A 14,885-nucleotide genomic window follows, 5' to 3' on the forward strand; every position below is an offset into this window, starting at 1 on the left:
TGCGTGACAGGGCGTCAGCGTTCTGGTTGAGCCGGCCGGGCTTGTAGTGGACCACGAAATCATACTCAGTCAGCTCAGTTCCAACGCTGCTCCACTGCCCCCAGATTGGCCGTGCCCAGGTACCTCAGCGGGTTGTGGTCGGTGACCACGGTGAACTGAGCGTATAGCAGGAGGTCTCTGAACTTTTCTGTGATCGCCCACTTCAGGGCGAGGAGTTCCAGCTTGAACGCGCTGTAGTTCTGGTCATTCCTCTCAAACCCTTGTAGACCTCTGCTTGCAAAAGCAATGACGCGCTCCACGCCCTCTTGCTTCTGGCTCAACACTGCCCCCAGCCCCAAGTAGCTCCCGTCGGTGGTCACGATGAAGGGAAGTCGGAGGTCCGGGTAGGCCAACACTGGGGGCTTCATGAGGCACTCCTGCAGGTGGTCGAAAGCCTCTTGGCACTGGGGAGTCCACTTGAATGCCTCGGTCCGTCCTTTAACGAACCCCTTCTTTTCTTTCCCCATCAGGGCATGCAGGGGCTGGGCTACTTGGGCGAAGCGGGGCACAAACCGCCGGTAGTAGGACAGGAACCCGATCACCTGTCGCACCTCCTTCGCCGAGCGTGGCGCCGGCCAGTCCTCTAGCGCCTTTACCTTGTCGGTGTCGACCTGGACACCGGCCGCTGACACGATGTGTCCCAGGAATTTCACCTCTGTCTTGAGGAGAAAACACTTCCTGGGCTTGAGTTTGAGCCCATGCTCCCGGAGGCGCCCGAACACCAGGTCCAGTTTCTGGCAGTGACTCTCGAAGTCGCTGGCGAACACCAGCACATCGTCCAGGTATACCAACAGGACATCGAAGGCCAGGTCCCCCAGTACCGCGGTCATCAACCGCTGGAACGTCGCCGTGGCGTTGCACAGCCCAAAGGGCATACGGGTCCACTGATAAAGGCCGAAGGGCGTCGTGACGGCCGTCTTCTCTTGGTCCTCTTCTTTCACCGCCACCTGAAAGTAGCCTGCCGTGAGGTCGAGAGAGGAGAAGATCCTGGCCTGCCCCAGGGTGTCTAGGGACTCCTCTATACGGGGTAGAGGATACGCATCTCGGTGCGTCACATTGTTCAAGCGGCGGTAGTCGCAACAGAACTGCACAGAGCCGTCTTTCTTAATAACGATCACGGCCGGTGACGCCCATGGGCTACAGCTCTCCACGAGTACGCCTTGGTCTACCAGGTCCTGCACGTGCCGTTTCACCTCCTGGAAGACGTGGGGCGGTATCCGGCGGTGCCGTTGCTTGACGGGGTGTGCGTCTCCGGTGGGGACGTAATGGGTGACCGTGGTCGTGTAGCCGTAATCTCCGTCATCGACGGAGAACACCGTCTTGTGTTTCTCCAACACCTCATTCAGTCGGCTCACTTGGGCCGGGGTGAGGTCTTGGAGATTCGCCTGGACGGGCACGACGAGCTCTCGGGTCCTCTCATCGGCCGCCGCCGGTGTCGGTTTGTCTCGGGTGTCAATCGCCGTCACCCTAACTCCCCCGTTGACTTCTTCCACGGTCACCCTCTCCTTGGGCCGTACTTGCCTGGGGCAGTGGAGTTCCGCCAGTCGGGACCGGGGCCGGAGCACGATCTCGGCGTCGGTCGGGTTCATTAGACGCACGGTACTCTTCCATTCAGGGCGTACGTCACCATGTTTGCTATTAGTAGGCCGGGTGGCAGTTTGGCACTCGGAGTGCTCTCGACCATCACGGGACGCCGCATCCCCACCGACGTCTCGCAGCGGCCTGAGACGATCATCTCGCTGTGCGGGGGGACGACCACCGGGTCTCGGCCGGCCACCTTCACATAGCCCATTTTTCCTGGGGCCGTACACTCCCGTTCTGTCTGCCTCATGGCAGCGACAACTCGGCGCAGTGCGACACTATCGGCGCCGGGCCGACGACTACTGGCGAGACGCATCCCCTTGATCCCCTTGAAGAGGCCGTCCACTCCGCCGAGTACGTTCATCCCCAGAAGTCCCTGGACGGCGTCTCTCGCGGGTCCTCGGAGGGGGTCGTCTTTCACAATGAATATGCACTTTCCGGGGAACGTCATTTCCAAGCACTTCACCTCTGCGTACAGGCACCCCACCACGGGGATCTCCAAACCGTTGGTGGCCGTGAGGGTGATCCAGTTGGCGGAGGTCAGCTTCTGTTTTGGGAAGTTTCGCTTGAAGTGACTTTCCGACATGGTCGTCACCTCGGCTCCAGTGTCGAATAGGCAGCGGGTGTCCACACCATCTATTTGTACCTCCAGGGTGAAGCATTCCCCGTGTACCTGCTGCTCCTCTGGGCTCTCAGCGACTGGGTCGGCGGCTCCTGTCGCGACGGCGTCAATCGCCCTTTTCGGTCCGGGTCGGGGTCTCGACGGGCCCGGCGCTTCGGGAGCGGGAGAAGGGGCGGGGCGTGGTCCACCGGCGGGGCAGGGGCAATCTCTGGCGATATGGCCCGGCTGTTGGCAGGTGTAGCATATCAATCGCCCGTCCTCGTCTCGGCGGGGCATTCCACGCGGGGCCGCGGACACGTCTCCCCTATGTCGCCGTCCGGCGCCGCCTCTCTGGGGCGCGTCTCGCTCCTGTTGCAATGCCTGGAAGAGCTGTTCCTGGCGCTCGCCCAACCGCTCTTGGCCTGCGAACAGCTGTCGGATCGACTCTTGGAGTGTGTCTGCGAGAGGAGGGGTTTTGCGTCCCTCTGCGGCGGCGGCGTGGACCAGGACCCGGGCGGGACCCTTCGTGGGGGGCAGGACCATCTCTTCCTCGGACCAGTTTATCGCTGCCATCATCAGGTCGATAAACGTCCGTCCCCCGTTCTCCCTCATGGACCTCCTCATCTCCCGTCTCAGCATCTCGTCCCTCAGGCCGAGCACAAACTGCTCCTGCAGCCGGGCGGCAGGATCGGTGACCTGTCCGGGGTCTGTGGTGCCTACTTATGCTGTTAAAATATATAGTTTAGTAGGCACCACATGTAGATAGGGACATTATTTTCTGGTTGTGGGTTAGCGTCCGGTGCACCACGTACTCCTGGGGCGGTCAATGAAATGATTGTATATGATCTTTGACTGGTAGCAGGTGTGGTTGAAGAAAGTTAGGTCTACAGGGCATTAGTTTAAGGGTAGGTAGGTAGAAATCATAGACAGGACACCTATGCCGACATTAGAGGGTGGGGTGCGAAGTATCAAAGGTGCAGACAGGGAGCTAGAGGGCTCCTCAACATTTAGGATGGAGGGATTTGTTTCACTGGTTGGTGAATTAGGATCAAGGCAGGCTATTACAATATGGAGAGATACAGGAGCTTTCCAGTCTCTCATTCTGGATGGGATTTTGCCATTTTCGGAAGATTCTTCATTGCATTCCGGTGCCATTGTTCAGGGCTTTGGAGGAGGCTTTGTGAATACTCCTTTGCATGAGGTCTCGCTAAACTCTCCCTTAGTATCAGGCAATGTTGTCGTAGGAGTGTGTTCTCACATTCCCATAAAGGGGGTGTCCTTCATTCTGGGGAACGATTTGGCCGGTGGCAAAGTGCTGGCTACTCCAGTTGTAATTCCCGTCCCTGTAGTTTCTGAGGTTCCTGATGAGCTCGCACAGAAGCATCCAGGAGTGTTTCCTGTGTGTGCGGTAACACGTGCAATGTCAAAGGTCAAATGTGACACCCATGAGGTTGTTAACTTAGATGGTGATATGACACTTAGTGACACGTTCTTTGTTGAGTTGAAAAGTGGCCCTGATGAGGGTTTTGGTAAGGTGATACCGTCTCATGAGCAGTTGGTACTAGAGCAAAACAAGGATGTCTCCTTGTCGTCCCTCTTTGAAGAGGCGGTTTTAGAGGATGAAATGGTAGATACGTCTCAAGGATACTTTGTTAGCAATGACGTGCTCATGAGAAAGTGGACACCACCTAACCTGTCCAGTCTGGATGACTGGGGCAGTGTGTTTCAGATTGTTGTTCCAGCCGTGTATCGTCCTGATATACTGCATCTAGCACATGATCATGATCTTGCTGGTCACATGGGGGTCAGGAAGACTTATGACCGTGTGCTGAGACATTTTTGTTGGCCTGGTTTGAAGTCAGATGTGGCACAATATTGTCGCTCGTGCCATGTGTGTCAGGTGGTTGGTAAACCAAACCAGAAGATCCCTCAGGCTCCTCTGCAGCCTATCCCTGCCGTTGGGGAACCTTTTGAGCGGATCCTCATTGACTGTGTTGGTCCCCTCCCTCGAACTAAGACAGGGAACCAGTACCTTTTGACTATTATGTGTGCAGTGACCCGTTTTCCTGAAGCCATTCCTTTACGCAAGATCACAGCCCCAGCTATATCCAAAGCTCTGGTTAGGTTTTTTTTCGACTTTTGGCCTACCAAAGGTCATTCAATCAGATCAAGGGTCTAACTTCATGTCCCGTCTCTTTGCTCAGGTCCTCCAGCAGTTGTCTATCCAACATTGCCCTTCCTCTGCCTATCATCCAGAGTCCCAGGGGGCGCTGGAGAGATTTCACCAGACTATCAAAACAATGCTGCGGGCATATTGTACGGAGTTCGACAAAGACTGGGATGATGGAATCCCTTTGCTTCTGTTTGCTGCTAGGGAGGTAACCCAGGAGTCTCTTGGATTCAGCCCGGCTGAGCTGGTGTTCGGCCACACAGTGAGGGGTCCTTTGAAACTGCTGAAGGAAAAGTGGTTGGCTGACCAGACTCCTTCCTCTACTAATTTGTTGGACTATGTGTGTGACTTCAGGCTTAAGCTTAGTAGAGCATGTGAACTAGCGAAAGAGAACCTAAAGGTAGCCCAAGGAAAAATGAAGGTGTGGTATGATAGGCGGGCCCGACATAGGGTGTTCTCACCGGGAGACAAGGTGTTGGTTCTCTCGCCTATTCTTGGGTCTGCATTACAGGCTAAATACAGTGGGCCATACTCCATTGAGCGCAAAGTTGGTGAGGTCGACTACTTGATTAAAACTCCCGACCGCAGGCGCAAGAGTAGATTATGTCACGTCAATATGTTGAAGGCGTACAATGATAGGGCTCAGATTGACCAGTCAGGGTCAAGCTAACAGTTTCTGCATCTCCTATTGTAGCCGACTGTTCTGTGTCGAAGGAGATTTCTCAGGGCCGGTTGCCAAACACCCAGATACTAGGTGACTTGGACTCACACCTGTCGTACTTACCACTTCCTGAGCGTACGGATGTGGTGCGCCTACTTAGACAGCATACACGTTTGTTTTCTGATGTCCCTAGTCGTACTAATGTACTCGAGCATGACATTGATGTTGGTAGTGCAGGACCAATTAAGCAACATGCCTATAGGGTGAATCCGGAAAAACGAAGGATCTTGAGTAAGGAAGTAGACTATATGCTGAGACATGGCATTGCGGAGCCCAGTTCTAGTGCGTGGAGCTCCCCCTGCCTGCTTGTTGATAAGCCAGACTGCACTCATCGGTTCTGTACTGATTTCCGTAAAGTTAATACAGTAACCAAGCCGGACTCGTACCCTCTGCCTCGGATGGACGACTGTATCGATCGGGTGGGTTCAGCAGCCTTTGTAAGTAAATTGGATTTGCTAAAGGGATACTGGCAGGTTCCGCTTACTCCGCGAGCACGTGAGATATCCGCTTTTGTCACACCAGAGAGTTTCTGCCAGTATACAGTGATGGCCTTTGGCATGCGAAATGCCCCAGCGACGTTTCAGCGGCTAGTGAACAAGGTCCTGGGCGGGGTAGCGTTCTGTGAGGCATATCTGGATGACCTGGTTATCCACAGTTCCTCTTGGTCACAACATGTGGAGCATCTGGCCGAAGTGTTCAAGCGGTTGGGTGATGCTAACTTGACAGTTAACCTTGCGAAATGTGAATTTGGACAGGCCACGGTTACCTACCTGGGTAAGGTGGTTGGACGTGGGCATGTGTGCCCCGTTACAGCTAAGGTGGAGGCTATAGTGGGCTTCCCTGCTCCCATCACCAGGCGGGAGTTAAAGCGCTTCCTAGGTATGGCAGGGTACTATAGGAGTTTCTGTAGGAACTTTGCTTCTGTTGTTGCCCCTTTGACCAATCTGCTCAGTCCTAAGGTACCTTTCGTGTGGACTGAGACTTGTCAACAGTCTTTTGAGAGCATCAAGGGTATTCTGATTAGCGCTCCCGTTCTGTCAGCTCCCGATTTTCAACTGCCATTCAAGTTGGCAGTGGATGCTAGTGACCTCGGTGCTGGAGCCGTCCTCCTGCAAGAGGATGCATTAGAGGTGGAGCACCCAGTGTGCTACTTTTCTAAAAAGTTTGACAGGCATCAACTGCACTACTCTACTATAGAGAAGGAGGCGCTCGCTTTGGTTCTTGCCTTGAACCATTTTGATGTTTACGTGGGATCCTCCAGTTTACCCCTTGTTGTGTATACAGACCATAACCCTTTGGTTTTTCTTCGCAGCATGGTGAATTCGAATCATCGTTTGATGCGATGGAGTTTGTTCCTCCAGGCGTATAACTTGGATATTCGCCACATTCGTGGGAGGGACAACGTGCTAGCAGACGCCCTCTCACGATCATAGTACCGGTGTTTGTGGTACCCGTTATCGCTGTGGTGGTAGAGGCCCTGACAACTAAGGGGTCACAGTTGTTTTTTGTTTTGTTTATGGGTTGTTGTGTAGTGGTTGCCTCTTGGGCAACCAGTTTGGTGGGGGAGGTGTTATGTACTAGAGGCCTGGTCACTCCTGTTTCACCAGGGCAGGCAGGTGAGGGCTGCCAATTAGCCAATTAGTGCTGATTGGTTACCTGCTGGGGAGCTTCAAAGGCAGACCCAGAAACACACATGCACGGTCTGTGCCTAGTGAAAGAGCTGTCAGGTTCTTACAGTCCTTGTCCGTTGGGTTACCAGTACATTAGTTTATAGTTATATAAGTAGTTCCTTGGTTTAGTAGCATTTTTGAGTTAGAGCACAGGGTTTTGGTGTTGATTACACATAGGTTGCGTACCCATGAGCCAGGGTCGTAACAATACTAATACAATTGGCAGTATTAGGGGGTGGGAAGCTGGTGGGTGGGGATCGGACGTTGTGGACAGCGACTCCTACAGGTCGGTTGGTGCGCCTGCGCAGTAGAATCAGGAAGCGACGAGGTCGGCGTGTCCCTCCCACGCAGACCCTCGCCGCTGAGAGATCGCGCTGTGCAGGTGAAAAGATGCGACGGCTGCCTCCTCGAGTACCGGAGGGGACACGTGATGCAAGGCTTCGTCCACATTGCAGCCGGCTTGTGGGAGGCATGGTCTAACAACGTTCAAGACAGGGGAGGGTAGAATTGGACAATACGAAATTGGGGACGGGAGAAAAATTGAAAAATGGGGAGAAAAATAGATTAAAAAAATTAAAATAAAAATGCTCATCAGCACCAGGACTGACGGTCGTAGGATTCCATGGAGGCTCGGCAGGCCTGTTTTGAATCAACTGACGTGTTCCTTGATCAATATGGCGAGGAGGATATTGGACCTCATTCACTAACATTCTCATAAGTTTCCTCGTAAATAACCTTGTAAGAGGAAACCTACGATAGTCAGATTCCTGAGCGCGTGGAGAGGTGGTGGAAGGGAGAGGCTAAGCATTGCACCTGGGTCGTGCTGACCCCCATATTCAACAGGTAGCACAAAAGTGATTTGCGACTGATTCATTAGATTAGATTCAAACGTATGTTAGTGCGTCTTTGCTAATAAACTATAGATTTATAATATATATTATTAAATATATAGCCTACATGAAAGGAATGGGGTGTGCTGAGAGCAGAATGTAGATATGTCCATTCTATTCCACTATAGTTATATCCGCACGATTGAGTTTAGTTCTTATTTATTCAGTCATTTGCAGTGTTTGTATGGCTTTTATTTATTTTCGGACATCACGATGTCTTGTTGAAATGTAAAGCAGGGTCATCTGTGCTCAGCAAGTTACCCTGGGTAAATAAAGGTTAAAAATAAATAAATCCCGAATTTCCCCAAGGAGATCAATAAATGTATATCTTATCTTAAAACAAACCCTAGATTTCCAAGGACATAAAGTTGCTCCTCAACAAGAATGTGGCCTTCGGGAGTAGAGGGACGGGGAGGAACTCGAGGGTGTTCATTGGAATCCGAGGAGCAAATTAAAGGAGGGAAAGAACACCTGCGGAGAGAGGGATGAGAGCACCCTTAGAGGGATGAGAGCACCCTTTAGAGCGCAGTGTGAGAAGTATGGAGAGGGATAAGAGCACGCTTCAGAGCGCAGTGTGAGAGGGATGAGAGCACACTTCAGAGGGATGAGAGCACCCTTTAGAGCGCAGTGTGAGAGGGATGAGAGCACCCTTTAGAGTGCAGTGAGAGAGAGGGATTAGAGCACGCTTCAGAGTGCAGTGAGAGAGAGGGATTAGAGTGCGCTTCAGAGCGCAGTGTGAGAGAGGGATGAGAGCACGCTTCAGAGCGCAGTGTCAGAGGGATGAGAGCACGCTTCAGAGCGCAGTGTCAGAGGGATGAGAGCATGCTTCAGAGGGATGAGAGCACGCTTCAGAGCGCAGTGTGTGAAAGGGATGAGAGCATGCTTCAGAGGGATGAGAGCATGCTTCATAGGGATGAGAGCACGCTTCAGAGGGATGAGAGCATGCTTCATAGGGATGAGAGCACGCTTCAGAGCGCAGTGTGAGAGACAGGGTTCGCACAAGGTCCTTAAAGTGCTTGATTTTTGACCAAAAAAAAGTCAAGGCCTGGAATTCCTTGAAAAACAGACAATTTTTTAACAAGGTGCTTAACACTTTCAGTTTCTGGATCGTTATGTCTTTTATTCGCTATTTCCATTGATAATTCATCGGGGCAGCCTGTGCAGGCTGTCCTGAATGGGTCTGAGATCGCAAACGTCCAATACCGCCGCCTAACGCCTTGCGGCCGCTATTGCACATCCTTGGATTCACTCTGGCTCAGCCTGTATGTTGATCTAACAAATCCAGTCCAGGTTTTCCTACTCGGGCAGTAGCAATGGATAACACATGGATTGGGGAGAATCAAGCACCGTGGATTCATGTCATTTCATGGATTATCTTGGCAACACGATCGAGATCAATACTTGGAATGGCGATCAGATAATTGGATTATTCTTTTTGCAGTACATCCTAGTCAAGGTAAGTGCTATATGTTATCAATCTTGCGTTGATCCGAGCAGGCATCCATTGTGATCCGTGTGTGTCCTGTAACGTTGTTCCACAACGTATGCCATTGGTGACGATCGAAGCATAACCCCCCCCCCCCCACCCTTTCATGCATGCATGATGAAACATAATACCGATAATCTAGCGTTGATTTCAGATTGATTGTTGATCCAAGCGAGGAATGGCACGCTTCCTAATGAAATGCAATAAAACGCTGTTTAGCGGCGTTTCCTGGGATTACACAGAATTACTCTAAAACTATACTCATATTCACCACGGTATAAAACGGGAATGTATTGATGAAAAAATTATCTGTTTTTTGCATCTTGACCAGAAGTAACTCAATGACAATCGACTATATTATTAGATCCATAGTTATAATATTTAATATAGTTTTAGCACTGCAAACACTGGCATGTACCCCCGTTCATTACAGCTCTGGCACACACAGCCATACACCCACAGCGACCTCTGGCGCCCAATGTGTTAAAGGGTCTTGAAATTCAAATCAACCATTCACATTGAAAGTTTTGTTCATCCATGATCAAATTGTTCTGCATCAAAAAATTAATTTTTTTTATTTAAAGTGTAACTAATTGTGGGAAAAGTCATAAATATTGGATTCGGGGGAAAAAAGAAAAAAAAATACATTTTAAAATGAAAAATAGTGCTTGGAAAAGTACTTGAAAGTCCTTGAATTTCATATTGCAATGTCTGTGGGAACCCTGGATAGAGGAATGGAGAGGGATGAGGAAAATTACTGGATATAGTTAGTCAACAGGCCTGGAGACAGCAAACGAGTTGAACCTGTTTCTCAACAGGTCTGACAATGGGACCCCTGGCCAACCACCTCCTATTCCCAGCTCTATGATCCCCCACACATCCTCTCTCCACACGATCCCTTCTGCTGGACAGGTATTTTATCTAACTCTTTGGGACAAGCCCACTGTGACCTCTCCCTGACACCCTACATGCTGCCCTTTTGACTCCTGAAGCCACCCCCCCTGTTTCTGAACCAGGGGTGTAAAAAGTACCCAGAAATTATACTTAAGTGAAAGTATGTGTACTGTCTCAAAATCGTACTCACGTAAAAGTCAGAGTATCTGGCTAAAAACACACTTGAGTAAAAGTAAAAAAGTTTCTACTTTTAAATGTACAGGTCTACTAAAAAGTAAAAGTGAAAACTAAATTTTTTTCCAGGGCAATGAAATGTTCCGTTTCGTCCTCTTCATCACTCGTACTATAGTTTGTGGCCATCTTCTGTAGCTTGTCACTCTGACTGTCTATTCTTCTGATAGCAGGTGTTTAATCAAAGATCCCCGCTTTCTAGTCTTGCACAAGGACCAATCAGCATGGGTATAGGGGGGTTAATTTTCCATTGATGGGGATTTGATTGGCTGTTTTTAAATACATTTACATTTAAATGCAAATGTAAATAAAGTGCGGCCGCAGGATTAATAACATTAAAAGTTAGTTCGGCCAGAGAAACAAATATACTAATTAAAATGGTTGGACCTGCGAGATTTGTACTTTGTAGGTCTGCATTTTAAATGTAACGAGTAAAAAGTATGTTTTTTTTTTCTGAAATGTAATTGAGTAAAAGTACAAGTATACAAACCTAATAATACTTGAGTAAAGTACAAATCCCCAAAAACAAGTACTGTAACGAAGTACAATTACTCAAGTATTTTACACCCCTGCTTCTGAACCTACTGAACACAACAAGCCCGCCACCGGCCCCTTTTCCCCAGCCTGTGCATCACTGTGACCGGGTGAGGAGATAGAGCTCAAATCATGTGTCAAAAAAAAAAAGTCCAATGCCAACTACCTGCATTGTTAATGACTTTAGATTGATGGCATACCCTCCCCACATAATGAAGACCATCGAGAGTGGTCTTCATTACATAGGCTATGAGACTCACATTGTGGACATCTACTAGCCCCTTCCGTGACTGCGATGTGCAAGCCAGGGGCTTTTGAATCCGCAGTCACTCGCAGCTCCATAGCTCGCAGGCTAATTTGGACCACCAAGCACTGCTTATAAGCTCGGGGTGGGTCCGAAATATATCAGATATGAATTTCAAAGTTACCCAGCTTGCACATCGCAGTCACAGAAGGGGCTAGACATCTACCTGCTCTACAGGGCTTACTCTCACCAGGACGAGACTGAACACATGGTGAGAATCATGTTCTTTGACATTTAACGCCATTAAACCCCTTCTGCTGAGGGATAAGCTCAGTGGCAAGGCAGGTCGAAGACACCATGGAGCGACAGTGGCTCGGGAGGTAGAGCAGATTCCCGGTTTCTTCACCTGAGCCGGTTGTGCCATCCTTGATGCTTGTCTCCACTGCCCTCACGCTGTCTGGCAACGTTGTCTGGCACAGTCTGGCACGCTGCCTAGTCCACATCCATGAATTAGTAGGAGGTGATCCAGGACACGGACCAGCTCAAGCCCTGTACCTTTTCCAATTCCGACCGGGAAGGGCGTGCGTGGGTCCCCCAGAGGACTCCTACACGTTCACAGAGCTCTTCCGAGACAGACGTGGAGCCCGTGTCCCAGAGCATGTAACCCACCTAGGTCCCCTTGGGTCGTCGCTGAGGTCGTGCCCGACGCGGGAGGAGAGGTGGAGTCGGACTCATCAGGAGAGGACGGCGAAGATGGAGGCGAGGAGGGCGATGCGGACGACCAGCCTGTAGCTCAGGAGGACGAGGCCGCTGCCGACGACCTGTCGGTGGGAACGGACGATTCAGACACGGGGTCTGAAATGGGAGGAGTCGGACCACTCCGGCCACAGAGGAGTACTAGAGGTCGGCTACCCACCCGGTATCGTCACGACTATGTGCTCAAGAGTGTGTTCGTTGAACAGTGTTTGCAAATTGTGAATAGTTGTGTGAAACTGTTGGTCTAAGGACCGTGTACATGTGTGCGTTTCACTGGTGTAACTCTACTAAACTGGGGGTTGTGTAACTTGCATTGGGACTTTGCAAGTTTAAAGTAGGGGGAAATGTAGACACCTGAATATGTCTAACAATAATTCAATGTGTCTAACATTAATTCCTTGCATTCTCTGTGTTCGCGATGACGTTGTGTAACTGGCTGACCGCTCTTGATCCTCCCTATCCTAACATTGACACTTAACTTGCTGACCTCTCTTGATCCCCCCTATCCTAACATTGACACTTAATAGTGGGACATTTACATTTAGTCATTTAGCTGACGCTATTATCCAAAGCGACTTACAAGTTCTGTACGACAAGTCATCAGGAAGAGCACAACTCTATCAGCTCTACCATCAGAAGGTTCTACTTCCCTTATTTTTTTTTAGACAGACAGACAGACCTTAATCCTTAATCCTTTGATATCCTTAATTTGATGCCCTTAACGTCCTTGGAGCTGAGGCGAAGCATGCCGTTCTTGAAGCGCCCCACCTGACCTGAGGGGGCGGAGCCTGGACCAGAGGACGACCTCTTCTTCTCGTCCCTGATCTTATTATTTGGCTTCTTCGTCTTCTTCTTCAGCTCCTGCGCCTCCACCTTAGCCTTCTGTTTCTTGTCCTTCAGCTGCTCCTGGAGGAGCTTGTAGTTCACATACTGCTTCTTAGGAGCCCTGGCTCCCAACATGACGGCTCTCTCCTGCTCAAACACCCTCTGCTGCTCCTTCTTGTAACCGGTTATCCCAAACCGATGGACCTCCAGCCGAGCCTTTTCTAAATTGAGTCTTTCAGCGTCTTCCGTTTTCTTTTTCTCAGTCATCCGTGAGGGCTTCTGCAGCTCAGGGGCTGCTCTTTGCGGGGCCCTTGGTCTCTTGGTGGGGTCCTGGAACGTCACTACCTCCACATGAGCTCTCTGCTGGAGGGATGGACCTGTCTGTTCACGGTTAGCGTGGTGTGTGTTGGTATTGTCCAGGTGGAATTGGACACCCAGACTCTCTGTCCTGCTGTCTTCAGCAGCAACATGCTCCTCTTCCTCCTCCTCCTCACATCTTTTACGCTTCTTCTTAGATTTCTTCTTTGTTTGTTTATCACCGAAATCGTAGAGCGTGCTCAAAACTTGATCGAGAAATAACTTGTCATTGTCTTCTTTGCCGTTGGTTTTGTCGCTCATTTTTAAATGAATGTAAACCAAAGCTTCGATACAGAAAGAACGCCGTGAAATCTTTAGGCTAGACTGGTAGCTAACTGCACACATCTACGAATGACAACAACAAACTCGCGTCCCACTCCCACGTGTAGCGAGACACACGTGACACCAGACTGGTACATGATACAGGTACCGCCAGGGGGAGCTGGTGGCGACGTTGGGCAGGGAGACACAGGTGAAGAAGGATGGGCTCAGGGCGCGGCGCCGACGGAGGAACTTCCTCTTCATCGTTTTCCAGAGAAGGAAGAGGTCGCACAGAGCTGGAGCTCCGGACATCAAGCACGCGAGATATAAACCCAGTTTACGAAGCGGGTTAGTAATGAGTATGCGATAGCTTAGCTTTTAGTTAATGCGGAAGAGACATTGTGAACGAAGAAGCAGACGAGCTACTGCCGAAGAGTGTGGTAGATAGAGTTGGCTTGAGTGCAATGTGGGACTTGTAGTTTTTTAACGATTTATCGGCAAAAAAAAAGAAAAAGCACGACCGTGCGAGTAATTGATTTTTCAGGTTCGCACACACATATTTCTAGGGGCATATGCGAGCAATATGGTTGCACTGTAGAGCCCTGCCATCCCTAGGTTAGTGAATCCTAGGCCCCATCCACTCCCGCTGCTCGACCTCCACTTCAACATTCCTGGCCTACAGTCGGGGACTCAGCCGGACCCAGCTGGACCCAGCTCTGCTGCGTTCTCACTACCAGGTGGCCGTGTACATCCACTCCCATAAAGCAGGGATAATCCACCCTGCTACACTAGTAATAACATAATCAAAAATCCAAATCGAAAGTTTTATATAATACCAGTTGAGGCATCACGGATAGCTGGCAGCTATCAAGAGGGCAGATGTAGACTCAGACGGGAGAGTCGATCAAAGCAGACCCTGGCCCCCAAGTCAAATCATACGTATGTTTGCTCAACCCATTTCATAACAGGTGAGAATAAGGAACAAATATGTATATCGTAAATTAAGTTTTATTGGCTGTGAGGCTGTAAACAGCAGAGAAATGTTAGCTGCTAGCTACTTCACCATATAACGTTAGTCCATTCTCTTCAAAAAGCCTACATGCCTTTTTTTTCGCCTTATAATCACCAGAAAGGCTTTCGAAAAAGTGAAATGCCATGTTGGCCTCAATATTTTCAAAACAAATTATATGAAAAGGTTATGAAATGAACAAGAATGTGATAAAATATGTAATAAAAACGGAGCTCAACGCATACATTTGATCATAGAAATCCGTTTGTTTTCCACCATACCAAGATGGCGGCGGTCTCGTGACATCAGAGTGTCTTCGAGAATAGCGTGGAGTGGAGAGATAACACACAATACATATAATAATTCATGGACATATACTATACTTTGTTCCCTGTTTTTCAGCATTTAGCTACATTGTATGTAATGATAAACAATGTGATAGTAACGTGTGGGTGTTATATTATTTCAAGATAATAAAGTAGCTATAATGAGTCGATAGATAAAAAGCAGTAATGGCATGTATAGGTTACTCACCCTACTCATGTACAGTAGGCATCCACACTACACAGCTTTTTTTAGACATAAATAAACTTCATGGCTCATCTCCTACTCTGGG

At 49.6% G+C, this 14,885-nt stretch overlaps 1 protein-coding gene across 1 annotated transcript; it reads right to left on the reverse strand.

Moving 5' to 3' along the window:
- Nucleotides 1-12,477: 12,477 nt before the first annotated feature.
- On the reverse strand, nt 12,478-13,260 carry LOC311233513 (40S small subunit processome assembly factor 1-like; the record flags this gene model as incomplete). Its single annotated transcript, XM_084320480.1, has 1 exon — nt 12,478-13,260. One exon carries the CDS (start codon nt 13,258-13,260, stop codon nt 12,505-12,507), a length of 756 nt encoding a protein of 251 aa, XP_084176606.1. The 3' UTR covers nt 12,478-12,504.
- Between the last annotated feature and the right edge of the window lie 1,625 nt (nt 13,261-14,885).

The sequence above is a fragment of the Notolepis coatsorum genome (assembly GCF_963971535.1).
Source record: "Notolepis coatsorum genome assembly, chromosome: 8".
Taxonomy (NCBI): domain Eukaryota; kingdom Metazoa; phylum Chordata; class Actinopteri; order Aulopiformes; family Paralepididae; genus Notolepis; species Notolepis coatsorum.